The sequence below is a fragment of the Orcinus orca genome, chromosome 14, assembly GCF_937001465.1.
Source record: "Orcinus orca chromosome 14, mOrcOrc1.1, whole genome shotgun sequence".
Taxonomy (NCBI): Eukaryota; Metazoa; Chordata; class Mammalia; order Artiodactyla; family Delphinidae; genus Orcinus; species Orcinus orca.
Genome location: NC_064572.1, coordinates 21,206,488 through 21,223,373, shown reverse-complemented (window position 1 = coordinate 21,223,373; position 16,886 = coordinate 21,206,488). Strand labels below are relative to the sequence as shown.

General features: G+C 41.9%; 1 protein-coding gene across 4 annotated transcripts in view; it reads right to left on the bottom strand.

Moving 5' to 3' along the window:
* ARID5B (AT-rich interaction domain 5B) overlaps window positions 1–16,886 on the bottom strand; it is a 189,722-nt gene that overhangs the window by 14,607 nt on the left and 158,229 nt on the right. For all 4 annotated transcript variants that reach the window (XM_033406063.2, XM_004279981.4, XM_033406064.2 and 1 more), the window contains one exon: window positions 12,513–12,610. In XM_033406063.2, the coding sequence (XP_033261954.2) occupies window positions 12,513–12,610 (98 nt within the window). The remainder of the gene's footprint in view (window positions 1–12,512; window positions 12,611–16,886) is intronic.

The following is a 16,886-nucleotide window of genomic DNA, read 5'->3' as shown; positions in this document are numbered from 1 at the left end:
AGGTTTGGCCAGACATTTCCCTTCTCAGCCAGAAACTGAAAATATATAACTTCGCTGTGAAGTGCAGGGAAGCACTCTTTCACCAAATATGGAGCCAATAGAAGGTATGTTTTTCTTTTGTGAAGATGAAGTACACACACTTGTTAAGGTTCCAAGAAACATGGAAGGTTCTAATCTCACATACTGTTCACCTCCAGCTCAAGGCACCAGACCATTACTCTAAAAATGTCTAAAGAGCATTTGTTGGGGGGGGGGGGGGGGGCGGGATATGTACCAAAACAAAAGCCAAATACACAAATGTGCTGCTATGTCAACGTGCGGAGCAGCGGGAATGTTTCCTCAGTGGGCACAACGCTGGTTGAGTATAACGGCCATTATGCCGCTTTGTTCCTATTCTTTTAAAAGCCAAACTCCATCTAAGAAAAAATGTGGGCTCCAGATGAAGATCTCCACCGGCTTATGGTATAAGTTTCAGTGGAGCAGAAAAAAGATCAGTCACAAAGAGAGCTGAGAAAGAGGACTTGAGTGTCAGTTTCTGACAGACGAAGATGTGAACTCAAAGCTTTGAGCACCGAACCACGGAGGGAGATGCCATGCTGACATGTAGGCCACAGAGAATAAGCCAGCGGCAGGACCCACCTGAGCCAAGAAGACGGTGGGAGAATGCAACGTGGGTTCTGTGTGAAAGACTTAGCTTGCCCATGAGCTACCAACGGTAAACGGTACAGAGCTCTTTAAAAAGGAAGTAGGTATAAAGAGTACCATTTGCATTCTACTCGAAGATACCTAAAAGGCACGTGGCCCATTATCATCAACGACCATGATCAATGGCCACTCGTCTTCAGAAAACCTCTGCCTTGGGAAAATCATCAGCTCACTAGGGGCTTCATTACCTACTCAAGGGCAAGCAGAAGACGAACAAGAAAACCTTTTGGAGGCACTAATTTTCTCCCTTTGCCCCAGTCGTGGGAGAGTTGTTTCTGAGGCCCATTGATGACCCTTGGCCTTCCCGCAGTCGTGGAGTAACTGTGACCCTAACTAAGCAAAGAGGGGAAAGAAAGGTGCTGGGATCCCTGGCTCGATGGACAGTGGCTTGACTCCCATGAAGGAGGGTCAGCGTGAGAGATGCAGCTCCAGGATGACAGGCCCCTGAACTGAATACATGGGCTGTGGGAGTCAGGGGGGGTGGGGGGGTGGAGAGAAACTTCTGGGTGTTCTTCTGGATCTCTTTCAAGGGCAGATGAACATCCTTTCAAGAATAACAGACAAATACAACTACAGTGTTTTCAACGTGAGGTGCACCCCCAACATGAAGGGTCCATATGTAGAAGCACAAACAACTGTCGCATTCAAGTCCCACGTGAGACACCACACATCCCAGAGCTTCTGAAATGTTCAACAGTTCCCCCAAAATGTATCACTTTGATCAAACTCTGTAATAACTTGCACAAAACCAAAATGTTCCAAGAGGTTTTCAGTGGAAGAGTTAAGGATATATTTTAATGGTAAACAATTACATTCTTCTGTCATCTGATACTTTTTTTTTCCTTTCTTTTTTGGAAACATGCTTTCTGAATTTTCAATAGTTCCTTTGTGAAGGCATCTGTTACTCACATAATTGAAAAGATGTTTGTGCAGTGGCATGCTTGAGAATACAGTTATTTAATCTTAATGATAAAGCCCTGAGGACAGAAAATCATAAGTAGAAACCTCTTGTTATTTATCAAAAAGAAAAAGGGCTAAGACACCTCATCTATTCTCAAATTTAAATTCAGGCTGGATGAAAACTATCAATAAAACATGGAACCTGCGAAAAGTTTCTTAAATACTATAGCAAGGTTCAAAGGAGGTTGGGTAGGGGGAGTGGGAAGAAAACAAAAATGAGACAATAAGGGAGCTCCACAAAGAAGAAACTGCTGTTTGGCAAGCCTTTTTTGGGTCAAACAAAGAACTTGCTGTAGTTTACAGCATGACATACACACTTGATTAGTTTGTGCCTGAGGGTGTTTTTACACTCAACAGTGTAAACTCCAACTTCTATTAATTACAACTTGCATTTAGAGGCAAATTTAAGAATTTTTAAATAGAGATTTTTCAAAGGCTGTTGTTTATTTTTTTTTAAACAGAAACCAGTTTTTCTACTCCAGGGCCTGGCTGGGGTTCTGTTTTCCTTTTTAAAAGTTTCTTGAAAAATCCAGGCGTTGGAAAGTTATGAGAGCATTTTGGGCATGCTGAGTGATACGGAGGGAGGCGCTCGCTTATGAAATTACCTGACTGTCCTTTGGGGAGACATTCTCTACAGATCCTTTGCGGAGACATCCTCTACAGATGAGAAGCTGCTCCGGGCATAGGGTGCTTACATCCACCCAATTCAGGTGCCTTATAAGAACGAGCCTGATGGGGTATCACTGGAAGAGCAGCAGCAGTACCTTATTGAGTCTGCCTAAATCTCAACACTTTGTGTTAGATTTTGGGGGTTGCTGGTTGCTGACAAGGGCCAGGTGGCCTTCTGTGGGTGTGGGGAAAAGGGAGATGAGAGCGCCTGGGTGGCGGTATTACAGACGCGTTACCAACAGAGCACCCGTTGGCCAGAGTCCCCATTACCAAGACAGTGTTTACAAAGGAGATGCAAGTCCATAGATTGGTCGAGCCCACCATGGGTGAGGATGGGGTACAGTCTACCCACTGGACCTCAAGGCAAGAGACTGAACAGACACTGAGAGGATAAACTATAATACCTGCCTTTGGTGTATCCAATTTGGAAATTCAGCCTTAGACCCCTCCTGACTGCCCCTTCTACCAACTCATTCCCTACCTCTTTGTACACATTTCCTAGAGAAAGCTGTCCTTTTGGTTTGGATTTAATTTAATTCATTCAACCCCTAATTCTTGAGTCCCTGGTATGTTCACGACGCAGTACTGGGTGCACTGGTGAGTCTCAAGGGAAGCAATACCACAAGGTCCTTGCCCTCAAATATAATTTCTTTACTGTTTCTGAGTTCTACAACTGAATTATTTTAGGCAGTGTACGATGATCTGTCTTAGGTTCTAACCGAATCTCTTTAAGGTCCGGTTCATAAATTGGTACAACCAACTGTGGAGAACAGTATGGACGTTCCTTAAAAAACTAAGAATAGAACTACCATACGACCCAGCAATCCCACTCCTGGGCATACATCCGGAGAAAACCATAATTCAAAAGGATACATGCACCTCACTGTCCACTGCAGCACTATTTACAAGAGCCAAGACATGGAAGCAACCTAAGTGTCCATCAACAGAGGAGTGGATAAAGAAGATGTGATACATATACACAAAGGAATATCGTATATATATTGCCATAAGAAAGAACAAAATAATGCCCTTTACAGCAACCTGGATGGATCTAGAGATTGTCATACTGAGTAAGTCAGTCAGAGAAAGACAAATCTAGACCATCACCCACATGTGGAATCTAATTTTAAAAAATGATAAAAAATGAACTTATTTACAAAACAGAAACAGACTTACAGATATCAAAAACCACTTATGGTTACCAAAGGGGAAATATGGCAGGGAGGGATAAATCAGGAGCTTGGGATTAACGTACACACACTACTATACATAAGGTAGATAACCAACGAGGACCCACTGTATAGCACAGGGAACTCTACTCAATATTCTGTGATAATCTATATGAGAAAAAAATATATGTATATGTATAAATGAATGTATATGTATATGTATATGTATATGTATAAATGAATCACTTTGCTGTAGACCTGAAACTAACACAACATTGTAAATCAACTATACGCCAATAAAAAAAAATCCAGTTCAAATTCTAGATCCTCCCCCACTGGAAGACTTTGCTTATTCCATTTGGAATTCTCTCTTCTTTCTCTGATCTCTGTTGAACTTATTATTTGTATCTATTACTTCCTTACCTAAGGTTTTTATAGCCTTAAATATTTAGCTCTCTTTCACGTATGTATGGAGTATGAGTCGGATCACACAAGATAGGGTCACACCCAGCAACCCCACGACTGGGCACATACCCATAGAAAACCATAATTCAAAAAGACACATGCACCCCAGTGTTCACTGCAGCACTATTTACAATAGCCAGGTCATGGAAGCAACCTAAATGCCCACAGACAGACGAATGGATAAAGAAGATGTGGTACATATATATAATGGAATATTACTCAGCCATAAAAAGGAACGAAACTGGATCATTTTCAGAGATACGGATGGACCTAGAGACTTATACAGAAGGAAGTCAGAAAAAGAAAAACAAATATCGTATATTAACGCATATATGTGGAATCCAGAAAAATGGTACGGATGAACGGTTTGCAAGGCAGACATAGAGACACAGAGGTAGAGAACAAACGTATGGACACCAAGGGGGGAAAGCGGGGGTTGTTGTTGTTGGTGGTGGTAGTGGTGGTGGTGGTGATGGTGGTGGTGGTGGGATGAATTGGGAGATTGGGATTGACATATATATCACCAATATGTATAAAATAGATAACTAATAAGAACCTGCTGTATAAAAAAATTAAATTCAAAAAAATAAAAAATTTAAAAATAATAAAAAGAAAGCAAATTTTAGAAAAAAAAAAGATAGGGTCACAGCAGCTCCCAGTTCTAATGAGTCGGTAGTAGTGCGTACGGGTGCCATATTGAGAAGAACTGTGAAGCTGAGCCTGGGTTCTCGGGAAGCAGCATCGTGTTCCCTTAGCGGTCTCTGCCATGAATGTGGTAGCATGGGCACCTCCTCATTTTTTGCCAGCCCTATTCTTGATAGACGTTCCAAAAACACCAACTGGCTCTTGAGGGCAGCAGCAAAGGAAAAAGGCAGTGAGTCAAATGGCGCATCTACCCGACCCAAGAAAAAGAAACTGGCCACCGATTTCAAAAGTAATCTTAGGCTCTGCTGATAGACTGACACTGCCCACATCCCAAGAAATACTATATGCCACATCTGGGATAGCTTTGGGTATTCTAAGTGACACAAACGGGAGGCATTTACATGAGAGCAAGCCAAACTGGTGAAAGTCCATATATCGTGCTCTGAGGCTTGAATGAATGGATTAGGAAGACTTGAAGTGAGAGAGGAGCTTTGCCAAGTGTATGGAGGCCCATCACCGAGAAAAAAGAGCATGTGGAATGAGTCAGCCCCAAAAGGCAAGGTAGAGTCGGTGGGAAGCCACAGGTGTGCTGCTCAGTATGGGAAGAGCGTACAGGTGAAGAGTGCCTTCAACAGAGTTGCCTTCCCACTGCAGGGCGATTAAGCAGAGACAGAATTATAGCCCGATGCCAGAGACAGTTCAGTCCTCATGGAACACAGCAGCCCACAGGCGTGTTTAGTTTAGTTTACATAAAATATTTTCAGAAATATTGGAGCCAGTATTTGTAAGTCGGGTGATTTCACATAAAAATTATCTCCAGAACACGGAAAGCGTGGAAGCATGGAGACTATATCCTTCTACGGCAGTAAGTGTCGCTGATCCCACCGGGCCTCTCTCGCGCCCGGCTGTGTGTTTTGCACTTTCCAGCCTGGCCACACCTGTGCTCACCCATGCTACCTGCCCCCATCAACATCTGAGTGTGTGACCACTGCTTCTCCAGTGACCGGGTGAGAGGGACCAGTTTCCTAAATTTCCTGTCTGTTGCTGACTGATACTTTTGTAAAATACCATAAAAAGGAATTAACAGGAAAATGAGAAATTTTAAAAGACATACAAAATGCAAGCCCCCATTAAAAAAAAAATTCAACAGACAAAAAATTATTCTGGCAAACTGCCATGTACGTGTATCAGTGCTTATGCATAGCTGCCCCATTCACAGAGCACAGATGGGCCAGAAGAACCTCACTTGAGTAACACTGTCTAGAGGATTGCTAAAGGATCCCCGCAATCTGTGAACCCGGCCTGTGGCCTCCTCAACCGTGTGCTGACTGAGTCCCTTAGAACCTGGTGTATGTCTGGCATTTACCTTGCAGCACATACTTATCTTATTTAAAACGTGAACCTCTCACACACCGCCTTCCACCTTCAGAGAAAAAAAGGCCGAAGCTCCATCTATCACTGGGCTTCTGCCCAAACGCATGGGGCTTGGGTGCAGCTCACCCCAAGTCACTGCCCAGGAAAATGCCTCAGCCAGGCGGCATGACAGTCTCACCCCAGGAATGCTTGCGGGAAAAGGGTAGAGGGTAGACTTTGAAATTGGGCATTGAGTACATAAGAAGGTGAGGCATAATTGTCCATTTCCCCCACAAACAAATCCATTTGTTTATGATTTTCTAACTACTCAGAAAAGCACATCATAAAGTACTTTTGCCTTAATGCTCCTTTTAAAATCCCTAGGAATAATTTCATGTGCTCCACAGACACAGACCATGTAATTTATTCAGGAAAATTAAAACCAGTAATCTGGTATTCTGTGTAAAGATTTTTTTTCCCCCTTGCATGTGCTTAAAAAACATTAAAAAAAAAGAAAAGAAAACAAATCTGCATGTGAAAACAGTCTTTAAAGTGAATTACTATTCCAGAAAGATCAAGCTAAGAGAATTCCACTAAAGTAACCATTTTCCTTTTTGTTCCTTTACTGATAAAAGAAAGTTTTTCAGGGCATCTTCAACGAAGAGTTGAACGAGAAAGAAAATGTTCCACTGAGAAGTGTCCTGCACAGAAGGAGGTGGGCATTTTTCTTTGCATTATAATCTACAGTAACTTTATCTATAAATCCTGAACAAGAAGTGTCCAGGATAACCACACTTCATAAGCTTTGCTGAGCTGGAGACATCTACATAGCAACAGTCTTTCGATGGGGAAACATTAATGCTTTTTATATTGGTGATCATCTGTAACATGAGCAATTAAGTACAGTACTAATGGACTGTGGCCAGGAGCCTGGTACTAATATTAAAAACTGACAGAGATGAATAGGTTTGGAAGCAAAACCAGGCTGACAAAGACATTTTTATGAAGTGCTTGGACCTATTTGATTTAAACCAATCAGAGGCAAGTTTGGACCCGTCAGGCCTTCAGCGACAATGATGCATTCACAGGCATTGTACCTACCATTCCTGCTATGCCTTAAATAAAAACAACATTGATTCTTTTCAACAACTTGCACTTTCATTATTACACTCATTAATAAACCAAAAGTGCCCAACTAATATATACAAGTAACGTTTACTGAGGGAACCGGCTACTTTTTTCTTGTTGGAAAATGAAAACATTTACTGGAAGCATGAACCACACTGCATGAAAAATAAATCAGTGGATAATGCGTAGTAGATCACTCATTGCTTCTTCATCTTCTAGGAAAGCAAAGCTGGTGGTAGGGAAACAGGAAAAGGAGCCAGTCCCTATATTAGAGTGAAAACGAGAGCCCAGGTGAGCCGGCAGCAGAGGGGGAACTCCAGTCATTCTCATCTGGTTTGGAAGGCTTTCAACATTGCCAAGGGCATCTCCAGACTAGATGTTTGCTCACAAAACCCTGGCCCTTTAAAACTCCCTGAACCTTCTGGAAGACAATGGCCTTTCACCATTCTAGTCACCTCTGTTTTCATTGTGTTAGCACAGCCTGTAAGTAGCAAGAATGAGTGAAGTCTGCCAAAATCACTCAACACAGTTGCAGTCAAGAGCTTCAGCCTTTTCTTTGACCAAAGCGTAACTGGTTCAAGCCCCTGGACAGATCTGAGTGTATACTCTTCCCTTCTTTGGTAGAACCATCAAAGAGAAGACAGACATCTAGCGCAGTCATTCCCAGACATTTCTCCCCACCACAACACACAGGAGTATGGGTGACTCCTTTAGAGCATGGTTCAAATGAGTGAGGGTGGCATTACGGTAAGTAGAGTCTGATTTCTTTAAAAAAAATACCAATATTTGCAGATGACTGATTTAACTATTAGAGATTACTAATTATTCATGACATCCCTTGTATCTGACCACAACAATGCAAGAGGGACTTAGATGGCGAAAGGAAATGCCTACTGTAAAACTCTTAGAGGAAAACACAGGCGGAACACTCTTTGACATAAATCGCAGCAGTATCTTTTTGGATCCACCTCCTGGAGTAATGAAAATAAAAACAAAAATAAACAAACGGGACCTGATTAAACTTAAACGCTTTTGCACAGCAAAGGAAACCATAAGCAAAATGAAAAGACAACCCTCAGAATGGGAGAAAATATTTGCAAATGATGTGACCGACAAGGGATTAATCTCCAAAATGTACAAACAGCTCATGCAGCTCGGTATCAAAACAAAACCAAAAACAACCCAATCAAAAAACAGGCAAAAGACCTAAATAGACATTTCTCCAAAGAAGACATACAGGTGGCCCAAAAGCACATGACAAGATGCTCAACATCTCTAATCATTAGAGAAATGCAAATCAACACTACAATGAGGTATCACCTCACACCAGTCAGAATGGCCATCATCAAAAAAGCTACAAACAGTAAATGCTGGAGAGGGTGTGGAGTAAGGGGAACCCTCTTGCACTGTTGGTGGGAACGTAAATTGGTGCAACCACTATGGAGAACAGTATGGAGGTTCTTTAGGAAAACTAAAACAGGGCTTCCCTGGTGGCGCAGTGGTTGAGAGTCTGCCTGCCGATGCAGGGGACACGGGTTCGTGCCCCGGTCCGGGAGGATCCCACATGCCACGGAGCAACTAAGCCCATGAGCCACAGCTACTGAGTCTGTGCTCTAGGGCCCACAAGCCACAACTACTGAGCCTGCGTGCCACAACTAATGAAGCCCGCGCGCCTAGAGCCTGTGCTCCGCAACAAGAGAAGCCACTGCAAAGAGAAGCCTGAGCACCTCAACAAAGAGTAGCCCCCGCTTACTGCAACTAGAGAAAGCCCGCGCACAGCAATGAAGACCCAAAGCAGCCAAAAAAAATAAATAACTTACTAATTAATTAATTTGAAAAACACAGACTCTTTAAAAAAAAAAAAGATACATGCACCCCAGTATTCACTGCAGCACTATTTACAATAGCCAAGACATGGAAGCAACCTAAATTTCCATTGACAGAGGAATGGAGAAAGAAAATACGGTACGTATGTACAATGGAATATTACTCAGCCATAAAGAAGGACGAAATAATACCATCTGCCGCAACATGGATAGACCTGGAGATTATCATACTAAGTGAAGTAAGTCAGAGAGAGAAAGACAAATATTATATGGTATCACCCATATGTGGGATCTAGTTTTAAAAAATTATAAAAATGCACTTATTTTACCATACAGAAACAGACTTACAGATATCAGAAACCACTTATGGTTACCAAAGGGGAAATATGGCGGGGAGGGATAAATCAGGAGTTTGGGATTAACGTACACACACTACTATACATAAGGTAGATAACCAACGAGGACCCACTGTATAGCACAAGGAACTCTACTCAGTACTCTACAACGGTCTATATGGGAAAAGCATCTGAAAAAGAATGGATACATGTGTATCTATAACTGAATCACTTAGTTGTACACCTGAAACAAACAACGTTGTAAATCCACTATACTCCACTGTAAAATAAAAATTAAATTAAGACAAAGAAAGGAAATGCAAATGCCAAGAACGGGTTAAGGACCATGCTAATCACCCTGGAACAGCTGTGCTCCAACCTGGGTTTCACGTTCTGTGCAGGGATTTCTATGTTGGGGGGGCCCCGCGGGGCGCCCACAGCTGACTACTGTCTCTCAACTCCAGATCCACTCTTCTGTGCTCTGCTTGGTGATGCTGGGACCGGGACAACATAAATTACATGTCTCTCTTGTCAGCTGTCTTCCTATTGGGGTTCTGCAAGTGGGGCCCTAGCAGGCCAGGGGAAGGGAGAAGGGACCACCTTCCCTTTTGCTTGCTGTTCATTTCAGTGCCAACCCAACAGTGACGTAGCAGCAGCAGTTGGTTCCACCCTGTCGCGTCTTTCAACAATCCCTGAGTAGTTTCAGTGCGTTTCCTCTGAGGTCTGGCCCCAGCCACAGAGCATGCCTCTTCAGGACTGCGCCCAGCTCCACGGTGCCTCTCCTCTGAGACCCTGAAGGACCAGTACTGGCTGGGCGCCTCTACCTATGAGAGATCTGAACCCCAGTTTGGTGAGGTCCACTCTCCAAACTTCTGGGTGGTGATAACCTACCTTCTTTTCTCTATTCCTTCAACCCTAGGAAACCTATAGTTACTGCCTCCATAGTAGTGGACTGCTTCACACCAACGCTTGTTAAGCAGTTCCCTACAGTAAATTCTCTTTGTTGAATACTTAGTGTGGATTTTTATTTTCCTTCCTGGATTCTGAATGATACACTGACCGAACAAATTCTAGATTTGGAGGAGTAACCGACATAGCTTTTCAAAAAATGTATTCCAGTGGGAGACTAAACCTTTATGAAGTCTGCTCCCAAGAATGAGAGAAGAAAAATCTCTAAAAATCTTTAATAATGTTTTCAGTTGCTAAAGTTGGAGGTATCTCTATTAGAATTTTCCATTTTGACTGACTGAAGGCATGTGGGATTCTACTACTCCAGGAAGAGGTAAATCATAAAACAAAAGTACACAACCTTCAAAAGAACATATCTTGGCATTTCATTTAAGATTGAAGCTATTTTTATCCACACAACTGCTTGAGTAAATTAAACACACAGCCCCACACACACACACACACACACACACACACACACACACACACACACACACACACACACACACACACACACGTACCTAGTACTATGGAATCCAATCCTTTTTCTATCCCAAACCTTATCTGTTTTTTGACCATGTGATGCTTTCTAATACATTTGATTAATTTTTCACTCTAACTAGGTGAGCCAGCTCCCAGCTGAGATAACACTCCTTTTTCAAATTTTAATTGCTATCTGGTCCTTTAAGTGTGATGGTTCACATGCTGGGGACGTTGGCACATGGAGCTAAGGGAGGTTCACTATCTGAAAGTAGAGACAGTGTTGCTAATGAAAATGTTTTGATTAAAGCCTTGACTCATAATCAAAACAAGATGACTATGGTACCTCAGACACTACAGAACACTCATGCCAGGTACCAGTGCCTTTTCATACTAGAACTTCAGTGCTGTTAAGTGTTAGGTACAGTGAGGGTGCGGGCTTTTGTATTAAATACTGCGAGAAATAACACATTTAAAAAATTCGTGCAGTATACTGCAAACAATGCTATGAAAAGTAATAATTTGAATTCCTGTTATCAATTTTTTAAAAATCCTTCTGCATTATAACACTGTCAAGTAAGGCAATCTCTTGGGAATATTTCGTGAGAATTTTTCGTAGCGTACTAAACCCAGCTCAATTTTCTATGATTATACCTATAAAAACATTCCAAGTTTCACTGAATGGCCATGCTAAAAGAGGCTCTGTGTTAAGTGCAATGCAGATAAAAATATAATTGGGCTCAAAAGAAATATGACTAAGAGTTGATGTGTGAGGTGACATTATCTGAAGATGCATTTGTATGATCCAGAGACGGGTGTTAAGCATGTGGGTTGAAGTTGGAATGGGAACTGACTATGTGAAGAGCAACCATCAAATTTAGCACTTGTGTTTTAGTTTTCAAAGGAGGAAGCTAACTGGCCCGTTTGCTCAGCTGATCGTGTCTTGACTTCATTCCATCCATGGCCATCATTAAAACACAGACACCTCTACTTGGATCTCACAAGCTCTGAATCTGAAACCATGAAGCCAAGTCGGTCAACACTACTGCAGGGAAATGCCAGTGATAAGGAAGTTGTTATGACCTAAAGAAATTAAGTAGGGGCTGGAAGTACAGAGCAAGGATAACGCGTGATTTATGCTAACTGGTCTCCAGCATTGTGGGTAACACAGTCCTAATGCAAAGGGGAAGAATTCCTGAGGATACAACCCTCATAGGAGGCCAATTTGGCATTATTTCTTGTTTGCATTATCATCACCTTTCTAAGAGAAGCTGAAATTATTAGAAAACCAAACCACACAGAGCTTGGCAAGAAAGGATTTCCTGGGTCGAAAGCATTAGAAGAAGAACACCAAGATGGGAAAAAACAATGGATCTTATCTGGGACCAATTTTCTTATTAAAGAAATGCTTACTTTTCAATATTAATACAGTCAACATTAACACTTTTCAATATTAATGCAGTTACATGGCAACCTCATAGTAACACCACAGACCCCAGAATCTCAAAGTTTTCCAGAAGCTGAAAGTTCTCATAGTAAATAAACCTACAGAGTACAGAGAACATATTGAATAATGTATGCTTGCGGGGGGGAGGGGTAAGTATTATCAGGCAGGTGATCACAGGATAAAACCAAACTAAACGAACTTAATCTAATTTCATCCCTTATAACCAGAGAAAGCCATGTTCCCTAAAAATCACAAGGCAGTATGCAAAGTAAAATGCCAGAGGGATATTTTCTGTTTCCTAAAAGGTCTTATGCTTGACCAATTAACTTCCAATTAACACACTTTTAATTAATCAACGACTTTCCAAGAAAGGATGCCTTACCTTTCATAATGTCTGCGGGTACAAGTGGCGGCACTGGTGCTCCCAGGATTACCGCCTAATTCATCATAAATATGTTTCCATTGACGGCGGGCTGTTATCTGAAAAAAGTGGCAATGAGAAATTTAATCTTGCATCATAAGAGATTCACAGTGCCAGGATTCAATACGTACGCAACAGTCTATTCTGGAAACCCAGAAACAGAGAAGTCCAAATGAATACATGGGAGACTTACGGGCTTATAGTAAGATCTCACTTTTAGCATTTTTCTTTACAGTAAAAATGGAATTCTGCTTTGGGCTCTACATTTTGTCACCCTTAGCGCATTTTTATCTGAGGCATCTCCCTGGATATTCATGTAGTTATTTGCCCCCAAGGTCCCAAACTTACACTCTGTTCCTTTATGTCATGTGATAAAGCATCAAAATAAAATAAGACTTCAGCTAAAATATATCTTAGTGTACCAGCTGAAATGAATCAGAATTAACATTACTTGCTTAAGGGATATGGTAATGGTGGCTGAGTACACAGGTAAAGACAGAGTTTTCATAAAACATGCTTTTGTATCTTCTGGTTTTTCAACTACTGTGATGTGTTGCCGACTTTAAAGACTAAAAAAAAATTCCTACACAAATTAATTAAAATGATCAAGTTGGTTATGAAATGTATGGTCATCTCAGGCTGTATTTTTACGCCAGCTCCTCTAACCATCAGAACAAAACCAAAATCTGAAACTGTCTATGTCACAAGCTGTTTATTTTTCTTCACTTAGGTCAGGAAAATGGGATATCCATCAAATCCTATGAAAATTAACATATTCCAAAGTCAAAATGTAAGCTCTGTATTTTACTGAGTTGGGTGAATAAAAACAAACAGCTTGCAACATACCGAAAGGCATACTATGGTCTTGGTTTTTTTTTTCCTTTAATTTTATTTTTATATATAAATTAAGATTTTACAAAATAACAGATGCATGATCTAGCAAATGATTCATTTGGAGAAACCACGTCACTTACTACATCTGAGCAATCTAGTGTTTCCTTGAAACTGGGAAGACCGAGCAAGTTCTGAGATCTTTGTGAACATTTCTAAACAGGGCTCCAGGAAAAAACTCTGTTAGTGGAATGTGCAGGGGGCAGGGCGTGGCAGAGGTACCAGTGGCATTTAAACAATCAGAACAGGAGGCTTCTTTTGAAAAACACCCGCAGAGCTGCCAGCGGAGTTCACTTAGGGGCTAGAGGCAGCAATGCGTGAAAAAAAATCTCAGCGTGCATCCAGGGGCTCTGTGATTGCGATCTAAGGAGGAGAAGGGTGGTTACATATCATAGGGTAAATGGTACCCTTTCCATTTCAAATAAAAAGAACCCCTTCATTTCCATAAACCCTTCTTAACAGACCCAAGTAGGACCTCGAGACAGTGTGAGTTTTGCATTGTTCAATTTCCCATGAAGCATTCTTGGACCAATTTGTTTCAATAGTTCTTGTTAGCCTGAGCCACCTCTTAGATCTACTAGCAGGTATAACTAAAAATCCTCCTGTATTTGTAGCTTTGTTTAGATTATAATAATAAATGTTTTTTCAAGCCCCTTTAAAAATACTGAAAATACATATTTTGGTAATTATTTTATATTTAGTTACAATCTCCCTCCAACCTTTTAAATATTACCGTTTCAGGCTGATCCATTCTAGACCTGTGTATCACAGAAGAATGAACAGGTTCCCCTTCTTCCAAGTATCTACCTTATTCCTCAAAGCCCTTAGAATACTGAGTCCCTTGAAACATATTCCCTTCCCTCAGGTGAGGTGCGGGCCCTGGAAAATAGCCTATGTGTGTTCCTGCCATCACTTCAGAAAGAAACAATCACTCTTGTCATTCTTGTATCTCTTGTGTACACTGTATTTTATATTTTGTAAAGAGTTTTCATATCCATGATATCATTTAATCCTCCTATCAGCCTGTGAGGCAGATTATAGGAATCTCATTCACAGACCAAGGAAACAAGTCTCAGAGAGGCTGCACGACTTCCCTAAGGACACACAGCAGCAGAGTGGGAATGTCAGGATTCATACCGATGTCTTATGGTCCCAAGAGCAGACTTTTTTCCACTACATCAAAGCAGCCTCCATATCAGAATGACCTGATGAACAGTGTAGCAGGGTAACAATATAGAACTCCAGGGGCCTTTTGCTTCGAAGGAAGGAGATAACTGTGGGACCCATAGCTTCTGCTACAATTTCTCAAATTCTCACTAGTGGCAACATAGCATCGCTACTGCGAGGTCAGCAAGAATGTAAGGGGGTGGGTTGGGTTACCAATGCTCTGAGATATTACTCTCTTAAAGTAAAACCATTAAAACTGTGGTTCCTGCCACCCTGCCCACTTGTGTCTCTAGTTAGAACATAGGTTCACCATTAAATCACGGATAAGTCCCAATTATACCAGAATCCATCCATTCACTCATCCATTCACTCACCAAACATTTATTGAATATCTCCCATTTGTTGGGTACTGTGCTAGCAGCTGGGTGGCAACAGTAAAAACCCAACACCCAAGATGACTGCATCCTAGTGGCAGATACCCAAAAATAAACAAATGACCAAATATATAAACAGTACTACTGACTGTGAAAAATATAATGAACAAGAGGCCACTGCTGACAGGGATATGTGTGGAAACTGGCCGTGTTCCCTACCCACAACCCATCATCCAGACTAGGGGATGCCCTGTTAAACACATGCCTATGACAGAAATGACAAAACTTCTTTGAGAATAGATAATGAATTATCAAAAGGAAAAACAAAAACTCTTCCTGACGCTAGGACTGAAGCTGCGGCAGCGGGAAGCCAGCATCAGTCACCACTTGGCATTAGTAAACCGTATGCGGCTGGCTAGGGGTCTGTGTCAGCCCCCCGCTAGCAGGTTCTGCTGTTTCAATACAGTTTTTACCAGTGGAGAAAAGACAAGGGCCGGGCCTTCAAGGAAGTGGGTTCTCAACTGTTTACTGAACTTCCACTGGCCAGCCTGGATGAATCAGGCCATTTTGAGATATTTTCTTTCCACAGGAAAGTCATAAAATGTGCTCTTTCCAACTGCTCAACGCCTTTAAGTACACAGTTCTCCTGGGTATACATCTCTTATTTTTTGTGCCCAGATGCGCTTTCAATTCAAACGCTGACCATAGGCTGTACAGCAAAGGAACGTCTAAATCCTCGCCTTGTCCAAACCTACAGGGGGTCTCAGAGCCCTGTGAGGAGAGATAGGAGGACGCAGCTGGGACAGCTCCTGGGCATCATGCCCCCACCTGTGTACATCTGCCTTCTGTACTAACAGGCTTTCGTCGTGCCTAGGCATGCATTGGCTTTGGGTTTTTATTCTGTTGTCCTCTCTGGATGTGTGTAAGCTTTAAACCCAGTCTCAGGCAGAAGCAATGTCTGCCTCCTGGTATCTGGCCCCCAGCCCCATTCAGCTGGAAGGTTTGATCCAGCCATGGGGTTAGCTTGATCAACTCTCTCATAAAGCCTCAGGCTTCCTGGACATGTTCATGTTTCAACCTGACCTTCTATTATTTTAGGTTTTTAAGGATACAAAGAACTCTGGCTGTCTGTTTCCTAAAGAAAATTCATCCAAGCAGTGGGATTCCTGACATCAACACATCTGCTGCTGCTTACCATTCTAGGACACTACCAGGTACAGAAGCGGAAGGGAGGGTGGAGGGTTGAGGGTGGGGTGATAGCATGAGAAGAAAGAGACGTCACCGCTTTTAAGGGTTCACGATCTAGCAGGATTCATAACGCATACCATTAACCATAAAGCAAGACGGAAAACCGAGTGGACCACACCCAGGTAAAGTAAACCAATGTAGGTGCATATGAAACTTAATCTCACTTTGAAGACACTTGATAGTTACTTCTTTCCCTAGTGTGGATAAGACCCAAGGAACTCTGTGAAAAGCACTCTACACCTATCATGTTCATGAAGTTTTCACTGCTTATGAATACAGTCGCCTCTCTGCATCCACAGACCCCTGCAGATAGCAAAATTTGCGGACGCCTAAGTCCCATATAAAATTTGCATATAACATATGCACGTCCTTCTGTATATTTTAAATCATCTCCAGATTGGTTATACTACTGAATACAATGTAAATGCTATGTAAATAGTTGCCGGTACTTGGCAAATTCAAGTTTTTCTTTTTGGAACTTTCTGGAATTAAAAAAATTTTTTTTTCCGATCCAAGACTGGTTGAATTTTCAGATGTGGAACCCTCAGATACAGAGGGTAGACTGTACAGTGGTTTTCAAACTGCTTTTTAGAATTCAGGTGGTGTTTTAAAAGGTGGTGTGAAACTAACTCTCAACAATGCTAATCCCTGCCAA